This window comes from Cherax quadricarinatus, chromosome 36 (assembly GCF_038502225.1).
Source record: "Cherax quadricarinatus isolate ZL_2023a chromosome 36, ASM3850222v1, whole genome shotgun sequence".
NCBI classification, from domain to species: domain Eukaryota; kingdom Metazoa; phylum Arthropoda; class Malacostraca; order Decapoda; family Parastacidae; genus Cherax; species Cherax quadricarinatus.
Genome location: NC_091327.1, coordinates 7827124 through 7848208, shown reverse-complemented (window position 1 = coordinate 7848208; position 21085 = coordinate 7827124). Strand labels below are relative to the sequence as shown.

General features: G+C 41.1%; 1 protein-coding gene across 5 annotated transcripts in view; it reads right to left on the bottom strand.

Moving 5' to 3' along the window:
- LOC128691434 (intersectin-1) overlaps window positions 1-21085 on the bottom strand; it is a 203797-nt gene that overhangs the window by 107706 nt on the left and 75006 nt on the right. For 3 of the 5 annotated variants that reach the window (XM_070091691.1, XM_070091692.1, XM_070091693.1), the window contains exon 3: window positions 10192-10260. The exons of the other annotated variants lie outside the window; for them this stretch is intronic. In XM_070091691.1, the coding sequence (XP_069947792.1) occupies window positions 10192-10260 (69 nt within the window). The remainder of the gene's footprint in view (window positions 1-10191; window positions 10261-21085) is intronic. 5 annotated transcript variants of the gene reach the window in all.

The following is a 21085-nucleotide window of genomic DNA, read 5'->3' as shown; positions in this document are numbered from 1 at the left end:
GTAAGAACGTATATATATGTTTGGCCCATTTTAGGGTTAAACATCCTATGGAGAGGGAGCACGAACACAGAGATCATTCCACAGCTGCTATAAACAACAGACACAGTACCCACTCCACAAACGGGGCAGTAAAGCAATAGCAAAGAACTACAGACCGATAGCTCTAACATCCCATATCATAAAAATCTTTGAAAGGGTTCTAAGAAGCAAGATTGCCAACCATCTAGATACCCATCAGTTACACAACCCAGGGAAGCATGGGTTTAGAGCAGGTCGCTTCTGCCTGTCCCAACTACTGGACTACTATGACAAGGTCCTGGATGCTCTAGAGGACAAGCAGAATGCAGATGAAATATACACAGACTGCAAAAGCCTTGGACAAGTGTGACAATGGTATAATAGAACATAAAATGCATGATAAAGGAATAACAGGAAAAGTTAGTCGCTGAATCTATAATTTCCTAACAAATAGAACACAAAGAGTAGTAGTCAGCAGAGTGAAGTCTGAGGTGGCAACAGTGAAAAGCTCTGTTCCACAAGGCACAGTACTTGCTCCCATCTTGTTCCTCATCCTCATATCTGACACAGACAGTGATATAAGCCACAGTGCCATGTCCTCCTTTGCAGATGACACCCAAATGTGCATGACAGTGTCCTCCTTTGAAGACACTGCAAGACTCCAGGCAGACGTCAACCAAATCTTTAAATGGGCCACAGAAAACAATACGAAGTTCAATGATGAGAAACATCAATTACTCCGATATGGGAAACATGAGGAAATTAAAACTACATCAGATTATAAAACAAATTCCAACCACACAATAGAGCGACAAACTAATGTAAAAGACCTGGGAGTGATCAAGTCAGAAGATCTCACCTTCAAAGACCATAACAGTGTATCAGTCACATCTGCTAGAAAAAAATGACAGGATGGATAATGATAATCTTCAAAACCAGGGACACCAAGCCCATGATGACATTCTTCAGGTCGCTTATTCAATCTAGGCTGGAATATTGCTGCACACTAACAGCACCTTTCAAGGCAGGTGAAATTGCTGACCTAGAAAATGTACAGAGAACCTTCACAGCACACAACTGTAATAAAGCACCTCAATTACTGGGAACGTTTGAAGTTCCACAACCTGTACTCCACAGAATGCAGGCTAGAGAGATACACGATTATATACACCTGGAAAATCCTAGAGGGATTAGTACCAAACTTGCACACGAAAATCACTTCCTATGAAAGCAAAAGACTCAGCAAATGATGCAACATTCCCCCAATGAAAAGCAGGGGTGCCACTAGCACGATAAGAGACAACACAGTAAATGTCAGTGGCCCAAGACTGTTCAGCTGCCTCCCAGCATACATAAGGGGGATTACCAACAGACCCCTGGCTGATTTCAAGAAGGCACTGGACAGGCACCTAAAGTCAGTACCTGACCAGTCGGGCTGTGGTTCGTACGTCGGTTTGTGTGCAGCCAACAGTAACAGCCTGGTTGATCAAGCCTTGATCCACCATGAGGCCTAGTCACAGACCAGGCCATGGGGGCATTGACCCCTTGACCCCTGGTACCCTCTCCAGGTATAATTGAAAGACACGGAGATCATGGAAGATGTAAATGTAATGGCATGCAGACACCGTAACAGCTAATCAGGGAGGGTGCCATATAAATGAATTTTGGTCATAATTTGAAATGTCCATATTAGCAAAGTGCTGTAAAGTGAATCACCGTAAAGCAAAAAGCCGTAAAGCAGAGCCCTAATGTATATATTTCATGAGGAGGAGGAGGAGGAGGGGGGCAAAATGTTAACATAATGAAATTTGTTGATTTAGTTAAGACATTTTTCTGAGTTAGTAGTTGAAGTAATAGTGCCAGAGTGGTAGTGGTGGTTTAAGCAGCAGCAGCAGCACTATATCCAGTATAAGATTATCATTTTATCAAACATTCTTGAATTGGTTTAGTCTGAGTGTAAATAAAAGATAATGTTAGTGGGAGAGTGAGGCACCTGCAGGAGACACATATGCTGTTTCTTGTATATGTGAATGATATGATGGAAGAGATAGTCAGAGGTGTGTCTGTTTGCAGATGATGTGAAGCTAATGAGGAGAATACAAGCAGACAAGGATCAGGTAAGCCTACAAGGGGATCTGGACATGCTGCAAGTCTGGTCCAACAAATGGCTCCTGGAGTTAACCCCAGCAAATGCAAAGTTATGAAGCTTGGGAAAGGACAAAGAAGACCACAGACAGAGTACAGCTTAAGAGGTCAGAGGCTGCAAAACTCACTCAAGGAAATGGATCTTGGGGTTAGCATCATACTAAACATATTTCCTGAGGTGCACATCAACCAAATAACTGCTGCAGCATAAGGGCACCTGGCAAACATGAGAACAGCATTTCGACATCTAAGCAAGCAGTAATTCGCAACACTGTACACCGTGTACATCAGACCCACACTGGAATATGCAGCACCAATCTGGAACCCACACCTGGTTGAACATGTCAAGAACTTTGAGAAAGTACAAAGATTTGCGGCAAAACTAGTCTCAGAGCTAAGGGGTATGTCCTACAAGGGAAGATTGAGGAAACTCAACCTGACAACACTGGAAGACAGGAGGGATAAGAGAGACATGATAACATATACAATACTGCAAGGAACTGACAGAGTGGATAAAGACAATGTTCCAGAGATGGGCCACAGCAACAAGGGGTCACAACTGGAAGCTGAAAACTCAGATGAGTCATAGGGATTATTTTTTTTTTTTTATTATCACACCGGCCGATTCCCACCAAGGCAGGGTGGCCCGAAAAAGAAAAACTTTCACCATCATTCACTCCATCACTGTCTTGCCAGAAGGGTGCTTTACACTACAGTTTTTAAACTGCAACATTAACACCCCTCCTTCAGAGTGCAGGCACTGTACTTCCCATCTCCAGGACTCAAGTCCGGCCTGCCGGTTTCCCTGAATCCCTTCATAAATGTTACTTTGCTCACACTCCAACAGCACGTCAAGTATTAAAAACCATTTGTCTCCATTCACTCCTATCAAACACGCTCACGCATGCCTGCTGGAAGTCCAAGCCCCTCGCACACAAAACCTCCTTTACCCCCTCCCTCCAACCCTTCCTAGGCCGACCCCTACCCCGCCTTCCTTCCACTACAGACTGATACACTCTTGAAGTCATTCTGTTTCGCTCCATTCTCTCTACATGTCCGAACCACCTCAACAACCCTTCCTCAGCCCTCTGGACAACAGTTTTGGTAATCCCGCACCTCCTCCTAACTTCCAAACTACGAATTCTCTGCATTATATTCACACCACACATTGCCCTCAGACATGACATCTCCACTGCCTCCAGCCTTCTCCTCGCTGCAACATTCATCACCCACGCTTCACACCCATATAAGAGCGTTGGTAAAACTATACTCTCATACATTCCCCTCTTTGCCTCCAAGGACAAAGTTCTTTGTCTCCACAGACTCCTAAGTGCACCACTCACTCTTTTTCCCTCATCAATTCTATGATTCACCTCATCTTTCATAGACCCATCCGCTGACACGTCCACTCCCAAATATCTGAATACGTTCACCTCCTCCATACTCTCTCCCTCCAATCTGATATTCAATCTTTCATCACCTAATCTTTTTGTTATCCTCATAACCTTACTCTTTCCTGTATTCACCTTTAATTTTCTTCTTTTGCACACCCTACCAAATTCATCCACCAATCTCTGCAACTTCTCTTCAGAATCTCCCAAGAGCACAGTGTCATCAGCAAAGAGCAGCTGTGACAACTCCCACTTTGTGTGTGATTCTTTATCTTTTAACTCCACGCCTCTTGCCAAGACCCTCGCATTTACTTCTCTTACAACCCCATCTATAAATATATTAAACAACCACGGTGACATCACACATCCTTGTCTAAGGCCTACTTTTACTGGGAAAAAATTTCCCTCTTTCCTACATACTCTAACTTGAGCCTCACTATCCTCGTAAAAACTCTTCACTGCTTTCAGTAACCTACCTCCTACACCATACACTTGCAACATCTGCCACATTGCCCCCCTATCCACCCTGTCATACGCCTTTTCCAAATCCATAAATGCCACAAAGACCTCTTTAGCCTTATCTAAATACTGTTCACTTATATGTTTCACTGTAAACACCTGGTCCACACACCCCCTACCTTTCCTAAAGCCTCCTTGTTCATCTGCTATCCTATTCTCCGTCTTACTCTTAATTCTTTCAATTATAACTCTACCATACACTTTACCAGGTACACTCAACAGACTTATCCCCCTATAATTTTTTGCACTCTCTTTTATCCCCTTTGCCTTTATACAAAGGAACTATGCATGCTCTCTGCCAATCCCTAGGTACCTTACCCTCTTCCATACATTTATTAAATAATTGCACCAACCACTCCAAAACTATATCCCCACCTGCTTTTAACATTTCTATCTTTATCCCATCAATCCCGGCTGCCTTACCCCCTTTCATTTTACCTACTGCCTCACGAACTTCCCCCACACTCACAACTGGCTCTTCCTCACTCCTACAAGATGTTATTCCTCCTTGCCCTATACACGAAATCACAGCTTCCCTATCTTCATCAACATTTAACAATTCCTCAAAATATTCCTTCCATCTTCCCAATACCTCTAACTCTCCATTTAATAACTCTCCTCTCCTATTTTTAACTGACAAATCCATTTGTTCTCTAGGCTTTCTTAACTTGTTAATCTCACTCCAAAACTTTTTCTTATTTTCAACAAAATTTGTTGATAACATCTCACCCACTCTCTCATTTGCTCTCTTTTTACATTGCTTCACCACTCTCTTAACTTCTCTCTTTTTCTCCATATACTCTTCCCTCCTTGCATCACTTCTACTTTGTAAAAACTTCTCATATGCTAACTTTTTCTCCCTTACTACTCTCTTTACATCATCATTCCACCAATCGCTCCTCTTCCCTCCTGCACCCACTTTCCTGTAACCACAAACTTCTGCTGAACACTCTAACACTACATTTTTAAACCTACCCCATACCTCTTCGACCCCATTGCCTATGCTCTCATTAGCCCATCTATCCTCCAATAGCTGTTTATATCTTACCCTAACTGCCTCCTCTTTTAGTTTATAAACCTTCACCTCTCTCTTCCCTGATGCTTCTATTCTCCTTGTATCCCATCTACCTTTTACTCTCAGTGTAGCTACAACTAGAAAGTGATCTGATATATCTGTGGCCCCTCTATAAACATGTACATCCTGAAGTCTACTCAACAGTCTTTTATCTACCAATACATAATCCAACAAACTACTGTCATTTCGCCCTACATCATATCGTGTATACTTATTTATCCTCTTTTTCTTAAAATATGTATTACCTATAACTAAACCCCTTTCTATACAAAGTTCAATCAAAGGGCTCCCATTATCATTTACACCTGGCACCCCAAACTTACCTACCACACCCTCTCTAAAAGTTTCTCCTACTTTAGCATTCAAGTCCCCTACCACAATTACTCTCTCACTTGGTTCAAAGGCTCCTATACATTCACTTAACATCTCCCAAAATCTCTCTCTCTCCTCTGCATTCCTCTCTTCTCCAGGTGCATACACGCTTATTATGACCCACTTCTCGCATCCAACCTTTACTTTAATCCACATAATTCTTGAATTTACACATTCATATTCTCTTTTCTCCTTCCATAACTGATCATTTAACATTACTGCTACCCCTTCCTTTGCTCTAACTCTCTCAGATACTCCAGATTTAATCCCATTTATTTCCCCCCACTGAAACTCTCCTACCCCCTTCAGCTTTGTTTCGCTTAGGGCCAGGACATCCAACTTCTTTTCATTCATAACATCAGCAATCATCTGTTTCTTGTCATCCGCACTACATCCACGCACATTTAAGCAACCCAGTTTTATAAAGTTTTTCTTCTTCTCTTTTTTAGTAATTGTATACAGGAGAAGGGGTTACTAGCCCATTGCTCCCGGCATTTTAGTCGCCTCATATGACACGCATGGCTTACGGAGGAAAGATTCTTTTCCACTTCCCCATGGACAATAGAAGAAATAAAAAAGAACAAGAGCTATTTAGAAAAAGGAGAAAAACCTAGATGTATGTATATATATATATGCATGTGCGTGTCTGTGAAGTGTGACCAAAGTGTAAGTAGGAGTAGCAAGATATCCCTGTTATCTTATCGTGTTTATGAGGCAGAAAAAGAAACCAGCAATCCTACCATCATGCAAAACAGTTACAGGTTTTTGTTTCACAGTCATCTGGCAGGACGGTAGTACTTCCCTGGGTGGTTGCTGTCTACCAACCTACTACCTATGTTAAAAAGTATTTCTTCAGCCATAGAGTTGTCAGGAAGTGGAATAGTCTGGAGTGTGATGTAGTGGAAGCAGGATCCATACACAGCTTTAAGAAAAGGTATGATAAAGCTCATGGAGCAGAGAAGGAGTAGACCTAGTAGCAACCAGTGAAGAGACAGGGCCAGGACCCCCCCTCCCACCCACACACACATGCATGCATACACACGCACGCACTTGCGCATGCACACGCGCATGCACACACGCTCACACACACACACACACTCTCTCACTCACACACTCTCACTCACTCTCACACACACATGCACACACACACTCTCTCTCTCTCTCTTTCACTCACTCTCTCTCTCTCTCTTTCACTCACTCACTCTCTCTCTCTTTCACTCTCTCTCACACTCTCACTCTCTCATACTCTCACTCTCTCACACACACACACACACTCTCACTCTCTCACACTCACACTCTCAATCTCTCACACTCACACTCTCACACTCTCACACACACACTCACACACTCACACACACTCTCACACACGCTCACACACTCTCACACACTCTCACACACTCTCACACTCTCACTCTCTCACACTCTCACTCTCTCTCACTCTCTCTTTCTCTCTCTCTCTCTCTCACAGATACACGTAAGTAAAGTTATCATACATAGTATAAATTACCTTGGATAACCCAAATAATCCAGACAAAGTGCTATACAGTGGATCTGTGCTCCAGTGCCCTAAATTAATAACACTATTAATAATTATTATTATGTATTATTATTACAATAATACATATGTACTAATATTAATAATAATAATAATATTATTAAACTATAATATAATATAGTGCTTACTCATTACTTACCTTAAAATATCTGTAGTCTTAATGTAGAGTGAGAGGTGAGTAAACAAGATTAAATGAATAAAAGAGAGAATTTGAGTGTAGAAGGTTCGCGAGTTTGGTAAACAAACCAGTTGTTGTTCTTGCCAGCCCGGACACAAATCGTTTCTGTTCACGCTGTCAAGCCAACTGGAAAAACATCTAATATTTATGTTAATTTATATGTTACATAGCGTGTTTATTATATAATTTAAAAAAAAAATCATAGATGGATTAAGCAAAATGTCTATAATAATATGATTATTATTGTGTTATTATTATTATTATATTAATATGGCATCTTCAAGACGTAAATGCGAGGGTCTTGGCAAGAGGCGTGGAGTTAAAAGATAAAGAATCACACACAAAGTGGGAGTTGTCACAGCTGCTCTTTGCTGATGACACTGTGCTCTTGGGAGATTCTGAAGAGAAGTTGCAGAGATTGGTGGATGAATTTGGTAGGGTGTGCAAAAGAAGAAAATTAAAGGTGAATACAGGAAAGAGTAAGGTTATGAGGATAACAAAAAGATTAGGTGATGAAAGATTGGATATCAGATTGGAGGGAGAGAGTATGGAGGAGGTGAACGTATTCAGATATTTGGGAGTGGACGTGTCAGCGAATGGGTCTATGAAAGATGAGGTGAATCATAGAATTGATGAGGGAAAAGAGTGGTGCACTTAGGAGTCTGTGGAGACAAAGAACTTTGTCCTTGGAGGCAAAGAGGGGAATGTATGAGAGTATAGTTTTACCAACGCTCTTATATGGGTGTGAAGCGTGGGTGATGAATGTTGCAGCGAGGAGAAGGCTGGAGGCAGTGGAGATGTCATGTCTGAGGGCAATGTGTTGTGTGAATATAATGCAGAGAATTCGTAGTTTGGAAGTTAGGAGGAGGTGCGGGATTACCAAAACTGTTGTCCAGAGGGCTGAGGAAGGGTTGCTGAGGTGGTTCGGACATGTAGAGAGAATGGAGCGAAACAGAATGACTTCAAGAGTGTATCAGTCTGTAGTGGAAGGAAGGCGGGGTAGGGGTCGGCCTAGGAAAGGTTGGAGGGAGGGGGTAAAGGAGGTTTTGTGTGCGAGGGGCTTGGACTTCCAGCAGGCATGCGTGAGCGTGTTTGATAGGAGTGAATGGAGACAAATGGTTTTTAATACTTGACATGCTGTTGGAGTGTGAGCAAAGTAACATTTATGAAGGGATTCAGGGAAACCGGCAGGCCGGACTTGAGTCCTGGAGATGGGAAGTACAGTGCCTGCACTCTGAAGGAGGGGTGTTAATGTTGCAGTTTAAAAACTGTAGTGTAAAGCACCCTTCTGGCAAGACAGTGATGGAGTGAATGATGGTGAAAGTTTTTCTTTTTCGGGCCACCCTGCCTTGGTGGGAATCGGCCAGTGTGATAATAAAAATAAAAAAAAATCTTCAAGACCAATAACACACTCAACCCTTTCAGGGTTGGTGCCGTACTAGTGCACATAAATTCTAGCGCCTTCAAATCTAGCGAGAGAAAGCTGGTAGGCCTACATATGAAAGAATGGGTCTATGTGGTCAGTGTGCACAATATAAAAAAAAATCCTGCAGCACACAATGAGAAAAAACAAACTCCGACCGTGTTTTTGGTTTAAAACAGTGACTTTTTAGTGTATTTTCATATGCTATTTATGGTTGTATTCTAGTTTTCCTGGTCTCATCTTATAGAATGGAAGACATATTACAGAAATTGAGATGATTTTGATTGGTTTCACAATGAAAATTACCTTAATTTTGCGCTCAAAGTAGCAGAAATGTTCGATTTTTGCCAAAGTTTAAAGGTAAACAAATCATGCCAAGCATCCAATACACGTCAACTGGTGAGTCTAATATTCTTTCACAAGTGCACTGATATTATTTATACCATTTCTACACTAATGTAGTAGTCTGCATAACATAATTCTTATATTTTTTGTGAGAATAAAAATTCATAGTGGAAAGCAAAAGAAATGTAACAGAGGCCTGGGGACATGAGTAATAAACAGAGGAAATGTTATTTTAGTGCCACAAATATCTGTCTTATTTATTCTGGGCTCTATTTGGAAATTGGCATCTTTTGAAATTTGTGTGAAATTGGCAAAATTGCCAATTTCTGACCACTTTATTGGATAGCTGAAATCGGTAAATGAGTGGTTTCTTGTACTCATTCGATAGAAAAATAGCGTTCTAGCGAAATAAGTATGATTTTTGTCGACTGGTACACTGGAATTGGCCAAAAATAGGGCTCAAAGTGGACAAAATCGCTTATGCGTAAACATCGTTGAGACCACTAACTTCACGAGAACATAATTCCCTAAGTTTTCCACCAAATTTCATACTTTTGGTGTCATTATGATCAGGAAAAGATTCTCTATCATTTCATAAGAATTTTTTTTTTCCTGAGAAATTTCTGACTCTGGGAACAAGTTTAGGAGAGGGCCTGTCAACCCTGAAAGGGTTAAGTCTTGCTTCAGGATGAACTAAAACTTTGTGTGAAGTCTCCTCTCTCAATTGTGGGTTGGTTGTCAAGAGATGGTATCACTGTCCAGTGCACACAAAACACTACTCAACATCACTCAACTCAGATTCCAGTGCAAATTATAAATTAAAAACATGTTTATCAGTGTTTACAAAGGGGGTGCATCACTTGAAGAACAAAACAAAGCTTTCCACAAAGAAATGTAAAGAGGGTAGCAAAATGCATGACAAAAATTTCAGTAGAAGTTGAGTTATAATGAAAGTAAAGTAAGACTTGTGTAAAACACAAACTTATGTCAATGCAGTGCAAGTGTAAACAATGTAGAGGTATCACCTTGTAGAGCAATGGACTGTAGCTTTGAAGGTGTCAACTGCAAGTATTATATGCTAGTCTAAATTCATAAATATATTGTCAAACTCGTTAACCATCTTGTGAGTTAATAAATACAACTACTATGTAAGTGACAACTTATTAATACCTGGTTGACTTTAAGATTAGCCGAGTCAGGAGTCTGAGCTGCGGAGGAAGTTGCTGCCGTTTTTTTCTGCTGCATTAAGGTAAGCATGGGAGAATGAAGAAGACAGTGTTACCACCCAGTGTAAAGTGAATACATACATGTATTGAAGAACATCATATAACATCAGCAAGTACATGTAGTGAAGAATATCATGTAACATCAGTGAGTACATGTAGTGAAGAACATCAAGTAGAATCAGTGAGTACATGTAGTGAAGAACATCATGTAACATCAGTGAGTACATGTAGTGAAGAACATCAAGTAACATCAGTGAGTACATGTAGTGAAGAACATCAAGTAGAATCAGTGAGTACATGTAGTGAAGAACATCATGTAACATCAGTGAGTACATGTAGTGAAGAACATCAAGTAGAATCAGTGAGTACATGTAGTGAAGAACATCATGTAACATCAGTGAGTACATGTAGTGAAGAACATCATGTAACATCAGTGAGTACATGTAGTGAAGAACATCAAGTAGAATCAGTGAGTACATGTAGTGAAGAACATCATGTAACATCAGTGAGTATATGTAGTGAAGAACATCATGTAACATCAGTGAGTACATGTAGTGAAGAACATCATGTAACATCAGTGAGTATATGTAGTGAAGAACATCAAGTAACATCAGTGAGTACATGTAGTGAAGAACATCATGTAACATCAGTGAGTATATGTAGTGAAGAACATCAAGTAACATCAGTGAGTACATGTAGTGAAGAACATCAAGTAACATCAGTGAGTACATGTAGTGAAGAACATCAAGTAACATCAGTGAGTACATGTAGTGAAGAACATCAAGTAACATCAGTGAGTACATGTAGTGAAGAACATCAAGTAACATCAGTGAGTACATGTAGTGAAGAACATCAAGTAACATCAGTGAGTACATATAGTGAAGAACATCATGTAACATCAATGAGTACATGTAGTGAAGAACATCATGTAACATCAGTGAGTACATGTAGTGAAGAACATCATGTAACATCAGTGAGTACATGTAGTGAAGAACATCAAGTAGAATCAGTGAGTACATGTAGTGAAGAACATCAAGTAACATCAGTGAGTACATGTAGTGAAGAACATCATGTAACATCAGTGAGTACATGTAGTGAAGAACATCATGTAACATCAGTGAGTACATGTAGTGAAGAACATCATGTAACATCAGTGAGTACATGTAGTGAAGAACATCAAGTAGAATCAGTGAGTACATGTAGTGAAGAACATCATGTAACATCAGTGAGTACATGTAGTGAAGAACATCATGTAACATCAGTGAGTACATGTAGTGAAGAACATCATGTAACATCAGTGAGTACATGTAGTGAAGAACATCAAGTAGAATCAGTGAGTACATGTAGTGAAGAACATCAAGTAACATCAGTGAGTACATGTAGTGAAGAACATCATGTAACATCAGTGAGTACATGTAGTGAAGAACATCATGTAACATCAGTGAGTACATGTAGTGAAGAACATCATGTAACATCAGTGAGTACATGTAGTGAAGAACATCAAGTAACATCAGTGAGTACATGTAGTGAAGAACATCAAGTAACATCAGTGAGTACATATAGTGAAGAACATCATGTAACATCAGTGAGTACATGTAGTGAAGAACATCAAGTAACATCAGTGAGTACATGTAGTGAAGAACATCATGTAACATCAGTGAGTACAGTGGACCCCCGCATAACGATGGCATCGCATAGCGATTTTTCCGCATAACGATTACTTTTATCGCAAAATTTTTGCCCCGCATACCGATTAAAAACCCGCATACCGATTTTCGTCCGAGACGCGTCCAATGTGCCCTCACATGTGCCGGCCGTCCCATTGTTTACCAGCCAGCCTCCGCGGTAACATCCAAGCATACACTCGGAATATTTCGTATTATTACAGTGTTTTCGGTGGTGTTTCTGGAAAATAAGTGACCATGGGCCCCAAGAAAGCTTCTAGTGCCAACCCTGTGGTAAAAAGGGTGAGAATTAGTATGGAAATTAAGAAAGATTTTGAAGGGTTTGGGGCTAACCCTGAGAAGCCTATGCCAGTTGTGGAATCCATTGTGCCTACTTCAAAGATTAAGGAAATGTGTGCAGAGTGGTTTGAACTGCAAACCTTTATAGATGAAAATCACCCTGACACAGCTGTTGCAAGCCGTGCTTGTGACTATTTCAATGACAATGTTATGGCCCATTTTAGGAAAGTCTTGAAGAAACGGGAGGTACAGAGCTCTATGGACAGATTTGTTGTGCGACAGAGGTCCAGTGACTCTCAAGCTGGTCCTAGTGGCATTAAAAGAAGAAGGGAAGTAACCCCAGAAAAGGACTTGCTACCTCAAGTCCTAATGGAAGGGGATTCCCCTTCTAAACAGTAAGAAGATAATGCTCTCCCCTCCTCCCATCCCATCAATCATCACCAGATCTTCAATAAAAGTAAGTGTCATGTAATTGTGCATGCCTTTTTCAGTTTGTGTGTATTAAAATTAACATTTCATGTGGTAAAAAAAAAATTTTTTCATACTTTTGGGCGTCTTGCACGGATTAATTTTATTTCCATTATTTCTTATGGGGAAAATTCATTCGCATAACGATTATTTCGCATAACGATGAGCCCTCTTGCACGGATTAAAATCGTTAACCGGGGGTCCACTGTACATGTAGTGAAGAACATCAAGTAGAATCAGTGAGTACATGTAGTGAAGAACATCATGTAACATCAGTGAGTACATGTAGTGAAGAACATCATGTAACATCAGTGAGTACATGTAGTGAAGAACATCAAGTAACATCAGTGAGTACATGTAGTGAAGAACATCAAGTAACATCAGTGAGTACATGTAGTGAAGAACATCATGTAACATCAGTGAGTACATGTAGTGAAGAACATCAAGTAACATCAGTGAGTACATGTAGTGAAGAACATCATGTAACATCAGTGAGTACATGTAGTGAAGAACATCAAGTAGAATCAGTGAGTACATGTAGTGAAGAACATCATGTAACATCAGTGAGTACATGTAGTGAAGAACATCAAGTAACATCAGTGAGTACATGTAGTGAAGAACATCAAGTAACATCAGTGAGTACATGTAGTGAAGAACATTATGTAACATCAGTGAGTACATGTAGTGAAGAACATCATGTAACATCAGTGAGTACATGTAGTGAAGAACATCATGTAACATCAGTGAGTACATGTAGTGAAGAACATCATGTAACATCAGTGAGTACATGTAGTGAAGAACATTATGTAACATCAGTGAGTACATGTAGTGAAGAACATCAAGTAACATCAGTGAGTACATGTAGTGAAGAACATCAAGTAACATCAGTGAGTACATGTAGTGAAGAACATCAAGTAACATCAGTGAGTACATGTAGTGAAGAACATCAAGTAACATCAGTGAGTACATGTAGTGAAGAACATCAAGTAACATCAGTGAGTACATGTAGTGAAGAACATCAAGTAACATCAGTGAGTACATGTAGTGAAGAACATCATGTAACATCAGTGAGTACATGTAGTGAAGAACATCAAGTAACATCAGTGAGTACATGTAGTGAAGAACATCAAGTAACATCAGTGAGTACTATGTATTTCATAACAAAATATTTTTCACACCTTCCACAAAATACTTTAATCTTATAACATTAAACATTTCATCAATCTCTGCATCTGTTTCATGTGTAACAATGCATTTAATGCAACAAAATTCATAAACAAATGACAAAGAATAAGGAAAACTCTAAACTATACAAATATATACTGAATTTTCATATTACTAAATGTACAATTTAAAATGTCAGCTGTGATCTCATATGAATGCTAACACACCTATACATAATAGCAAATAAAAAGATGACTCAACTCGAAGAAATATAAATTAACATTCAATACTGTATTAAAAATACCTACTAGTTAATGAACCCAACACAGGGATAACTGGAAGACAAGATGAGCACAACACAGGGATAACTCACAAACACTGGAAGACAAGATGAGCACAACACAGGGATAACTGGAAGACAAGATGAGCACAACACAGGGATAACTCACAAACACTGGAAGACAAGATGAGCACAACACAGGGATAACTCACAAACACTGGAAGACAAGATGAGCACAACACAGGGATAACTGGAAGACAAGATGAGCACAACACAGGGATAACTCACAAACACTGGAAGACAAGATGAGCACAACACAGGGATAACTCACAAACACTGGAAGACAAGATGAGCACAACACAGGGATAACTCACAAACACTGGAAGACAAGATGAGCACAACACAGGGATAACTCACAAACACTGGAAGACAAGATGAGCACAACACAGGGATAACTCACAAACACTGGAAGACAAGATGAGCACAACACAGGGATAACTCACAAACACTGGAAGACAAGATGAGCACAACACAGGGATAACTCACAAACACTGGAAGACAAGATGAGCACAACACAGGGATAACTCACAAACACTGGAAGACAAGATGAGCACAACACAGGGATAACTCACAAACACTGGAAGACAAGATGAGCACAACACAGGGATAACTCACAAACACTGGAAGACAAGATGAGCACAACACAGGGATAACTCACAAACACTGGAAGACAAGATGAGCACAACACAGGGATAACTCACAAACACTGGAAGACAAGATGAGCACAACACAGGGATAACTCACAAACACTGGAAGACAAGATGAGCACAACACATGGATAACTCACAAACACTGGAAGACAAGATGAGCACAACACAGGGATAACTCACAAACACTGGAAGACAAGATGAGCACAACACAGGGATAACTCACAAACACTGGAAGACAAGATGAGCACAACACAGGGATAACTCACAAACACTGGAAGACAAGATGAGCACAACACAGGGATAACTCACAAACACTGGAAGACAAGATGAGCACAACACAGGGATAACTCACAAACACTGGAAGACAAGATGAGCACAACACAGGGATAACTCACAAACACTGGAAGACAAGATGAGCACAACACAGGGATAACTCACAAACACTGGAAGACAAGATGAACCCAACACAGGGATAACTCACAAACACTGGAAGACAAGATGAGCACAACACATGGATAACTCACAAACACTGGAAGACAAGATGAGCACAACACAGGGATAACTCACAAACACTGGAAGACAAGATGAGCACAACACATGGATAACTCACAAACACTGGAAGACAAGATGAGCACAACACAGGGATAACTCACAAACACTGGAAGACAAGATGAGCACAACACAGGGATAACTCACAAACACTGGAAGACAAGATGAACCCAACACAGGGATAACTCACAAACACTGGAAGACAAGATGAGCACAACACAGGGATAACTCACAAACACTGGAAGACAAGATGAGCACAACACAGGGATAACTCACAAACACTGGAAGACAAGATGAGCACAACACATGGATAACTCACAAACACTGGAAGACAAGATGAGCACAACACAGGGATAACTCACAAACACTGGAAGACAAGATGAGCACAACACAGGGATAACTCACAAACACTGGAAGACAAGATGAGCACAACACAGGGATAACTCACAAACACTGGAAGACAAGATGAGCACAACACAGGGATAACTCACAAACACTGGAAGACAAGATGAGCACAACACAGGGATAACTCACAAACACTGGAAGACAAGATGAGCACAACACAGGGATAACTCACAAACACTGGAAGACAAGATGAGCACAACACAGGGATAACTCACAAACACTGGAAGACAAGATGAGCACAACACAGGGATAACTCACAAACACTGGAAGACAAGATGAGCACAACACAGGGATAACTCACAAACACTGGAAGACAAGATGAGCACAACACAGGGATAACTCACAAACACTGGAAGACAAGATGAGCACAACACAGGGATAACTCACAAACACTGGAAGACAAGATGAGCACAACACAGGGATAACTCACAAACACTGGAAGACAAGATGAGCACAACACAGGGATAACTCACAAACACTGGAAGACAAGATGAGCACAACACAGGGATAACTCACAAACACTGGAAGACAAGATGAGCACAACACAGGGATAACTCACAAACACTGGAAGACAAGATGAGCACAACACAGGGATAACTCACAAACACTGGAAGACAAGATGAGCACAACACAGGGATAACTCACAAACACTGGAAGACAAGATGGGCACAACACAGGGATAACTCACAAACACTGGAAGACAAGATGAGCACAACACAGGGATAACTCACAAACACTGGAAGACAAGATGAGCACAACACAGGGATAACTCACAAACACTGGAAGACAAGATGGGCACAACACAGGGATAACTCACAAACACTGGAAGACAAGATGGGCACAACACAGGGATAACTCACAAACACTGGAAGACAAGATGAGCACAACACAGGGATAACTCACAAACACTGGAAGACAAGATGGGCACAACACATGGATAACTCACAAACACTGGAAGACAAGATGAGCACAACACATGGATAACTCACAAACACTGGAAGACAAGATGAGCACAACACAGGGATAACTCACAAACACTGGAAGACAAGATGAGCACAACACAGGGATAACTCACAAACACTGGAAGACAAGATGGGCACAACACAGGGATAACTCACAAACACTGGAAGACAAGATGGGCACAACACAGGGATAACTCACAAACACTGGAAGACAAGATGAGCACAACACATGGATAACTCACAAACACTGGAAGACAAGATGAGCACAACACATGGATAACTCACAAACACTGGAAGACAAGATGAGCACAACACATGGATAACTCACAAACACTGGAAGACAAGATGAGCACAACACAGGGATAACTCACAAACACTGGAAGACAAGATGAGCACAACACAGGGATAACTCACAAACACTGGAAGAAAAGATGAGCACAACACAGGGATAACTCACAAACACTGGAAGACAAGATGAGCACAACACATGGATAACTCACAAACACTGGAAGACAAGATGAGCACAACACAGGGATAACTCACAAACACTGGAAGACAAGATGAGCACAACACAGGGATAACTCACAAACACTGGAAGACAAGATGAGCACAACACAGGGATAACTCACAAACACTGGAAGACAAGATGAGCACAACACAGGGATAACTCACAAACACTGGAAGACAAGATGAGCACAACACAGGGATAACTCACAAACACTGGAAGACAAGATGAGCACAACACAGGGATAACTCACAAACACTGGAAGACAAGATGAGCACAACACAGGGATAACTCACAAACACTGGAAGACAAGATGAGCACAACACAGGGATAACTCACAAACACTGGAAGACAAGATGAGCACAACACAGGGATAACTCACAAACACTGGAAGACAAGATGAGCACAACACAGGGATAACTCACAAACACTGGAAGACAAGATGAGCACAACACAGGGATAACTCACAAACACTGGAAGACAAGATGAGCACAACACAGGGATAACTCACAAACACTGGAAGACAAGATGGGCACAACACAGGGATAACTCTCAAACACTGGAAGACAAGATGAGCACAACACATGGATAACTCACAAACACTGGAAGACAAGATGAGCACAACACAGGGATAACTCACAAACACTGGAAGACAAGATAAGCACAACACAGGGATAACTCTCAAACACTGGAAGACAAGATGAGCACAACACATGGATAACTCTCAAACACTGGAAGACAAGATGAGCACAACACAGGGATAACTCACAAACGCTGGAAGACAAGATGAGCACAACACACGGATAACTCTCAAACAATGGAAGACAAGATGAGCACGACACATGGATAACTCACAAACACTGGAAGACAAGATGAGCATAACACAGGGATAACTCTCAAACACTGGAAGGCAAGATGAGCCCAACACAGGTTTAACTCACAAACACTGGAAGACAAGATAAGCATAACACAGGGATAACTCACAAACACTGGAAGACAAGATGAGCACAACATTTTAGCTATTCACCTTGAGAGCAAATTTATCAAATACATCCCATACATACGTAAGAAAGTTTGCAAATAGTGAGCATTCTCCCCATAATCCTCTGCTGTCACCACAACCCACACTACTTACTACAACCTACACCACCTACTACAGCCCACATTACTTACTACAACCTACACTACCTACTACAACCCAACATAAATTCTAACCATACAACAGACAGAAAAGTAATGTGAAGGACCTGGGATTGATAATGTCAGAGGATTTTGCCTTCAACGACCACAACAATGTATCTACCTCATCCGCTAAGAAAATGACAGGATGGATAATGAGAACCTTCAAAACTAGGAACGCCGAGCCCATAATGATTCACTTCAAATCGCTTGTGCTCTCTAGGCTGTAATATTGCTGTACACTAATGGTCCCTTTAAGGCTGGCAACATTGCACACCTGGAGAGTGTACAAAGAACTTTCACGGCACACATAAGTACGATAAGGCACCTAAACTACAGGGAATGGTTGAAGGTCCTTGATCTGTATTCCCTTGAACACAGGTGAGAGAGATACATGATAATATACACTTGGAAGGGTATGGAGAGATTGGTACCAAACCTACACACGAAAATCACTCCCTACAAAAGCGAAAGTCTCAGCAGGAGATGCAACATTCCCCGATGAAAAGCAGGGGCGCCATGAGTACATTGAGAGACAACACAATAAGTGTCTGGGGCTCAAAACTGTTCAATTGCCTCCCAGCATACATAAGGGGGATTACCAATAGACCCCTGATTGTCTTCAAGAAGACACTGGACAGGCACCTAAGGTCAGTACCTGACCAACCGGACTGTGGTTCATATGTCAGCTTGCATGTGGTCAGCAGTAACAGCCTGGTTGATCAGACCCCTGATCCACCACGAGGCCAAGCCTCAGACTGGGCCGCAGGGGCGTTGACCCCCGAAACCCTCTCCAGGTAAACTTACCACAACCCACACTACTTACTACAACCCACACTACTTACCACAACCCACACTACTTTCCACAACCCACACTGCTTACTACAACCCACAATACCTACTACAACCCACACTACTTACCACAACCCACATTACCTACTACAACCCACACTACCTACTACAACAAACAATACCTACTACAACCCACACTACCTATTACAACAAACAATACCTACTACAACCCACACTACCTACAACACACACTACTTACTACAACCCACACTACTTACTACAATGCACACTACTTACTACAACCCACACTACTTACTACAACCCACACTACTTACTACAACCCACACTACTTACCACAACCCACACTACTACTACAACCCACACTACTTAGCACAACCCACACTACTTGCTAAAACCAACACTACTTACTACAACCCCGACTACTTACTACAACCCACACTACTTAGCACAACCCACACTGAGGAAATGGTATGGTGATACCAAGAAGATGTGGAAAAAGACACTTATATACGGTTTAGGACATTTATTAAAGGAAACATTTTGCCACGAGTGGCTTCTTCAGTCCTAATACAGAGAAAACGAAGAAAACGCATATATATATAGTGGCAGGAGTCAGGTGAAGTGACGTGTGGGTAGTGGTGGTAGTAATAGTAGTAGTAGTGGAACTAAGGAGGTGAGATGGATGGCTAGAGAGGGACCTGCTGACATGTAACAGCAGTTCCCAGGAAGGGTAATATCCTGTTGATCAGCAATTTTGAGATACTGTAACTACCAGATTTTTGCTTTATAGTGTTACTGACAGCGATTAGTGCAGCTTCGATGCATTTTCTCCGTCTTAAGTTGTCTTCTTTAATCACTAGCTTAGCTTCATTGAATTTCATGAGATGTCCAACATCATCCCTATGTTGAACACATGCGTTTTTGCGGTCATCATTTCTGCAAGAATTTTTGTGTTCTTCGATCCTAATGTCCAGAGATCTGGCTGTTTCCCCTACATATACTTTGTCACACCTCCCACATGGTATAGTGTAAATTCCTGCACTTGTGCTAGAATCATGCTTGGGTTTTTGTATCAGGTTCCTAATAGTAGTTGAAGACCTGGTAGATATTTTAGCAAGTTTTCTGTCAAACATTTTTGAATCATTAGTGGCAACGTTGCTGACCAGTAAAATGATGTAACTTGGAGGCTTTTCTTCAACTTGACTGGCGTTGGTCTTGCTGAGGATACGTGTCGCACGTTTCCTGCAGTCACGTATGAAGTGTAGGGGAAAGTGTAGTGAACTAAAAGAGTTGGTGATATATGGTGATATATGCGGACTGGAAATTCTGTAGGCTCTCAGAAAGAAGCCAATAACTACCCCTCTTTTAGTTCTTGTGTCATGGTGAGAGAAGAAATGTAGATCGTTCTTGTAGGTAGGTTTCCGGTAGACTTCAAAAGAAAGTGTTTTCCCCTGTGCGTAGGAGAATGTCGAGAAAAGGTAATTGGTTGTCCATCTCCTCCTCTAGTGTAAATTTAATAGTAGGCTCCAGAGTGTTGGTGGTGTTGAGGATGCCACGTACATCTAGATTTTTGGGTACAATGACCAAAATATCATCAACGTACCGCATCCATGTAACTGAACAAGGTATGTTACTGAGGATCCGTCTGGATTCCAGGTCCTCCATATATAAATTGGCAAGAACTGCACTAAGGGGGGATCCCATGGCTAGTCCAAAGAGTTTTTTGTACTTCTTGTCCTCAAACCTAAAACAGTTATAACGAACACAAAGTTCGACAAGGCTCACAAAATCTTGGTGAGGTACATGTAACTCTGTATCATCGTTAATCACCCTGCAAAG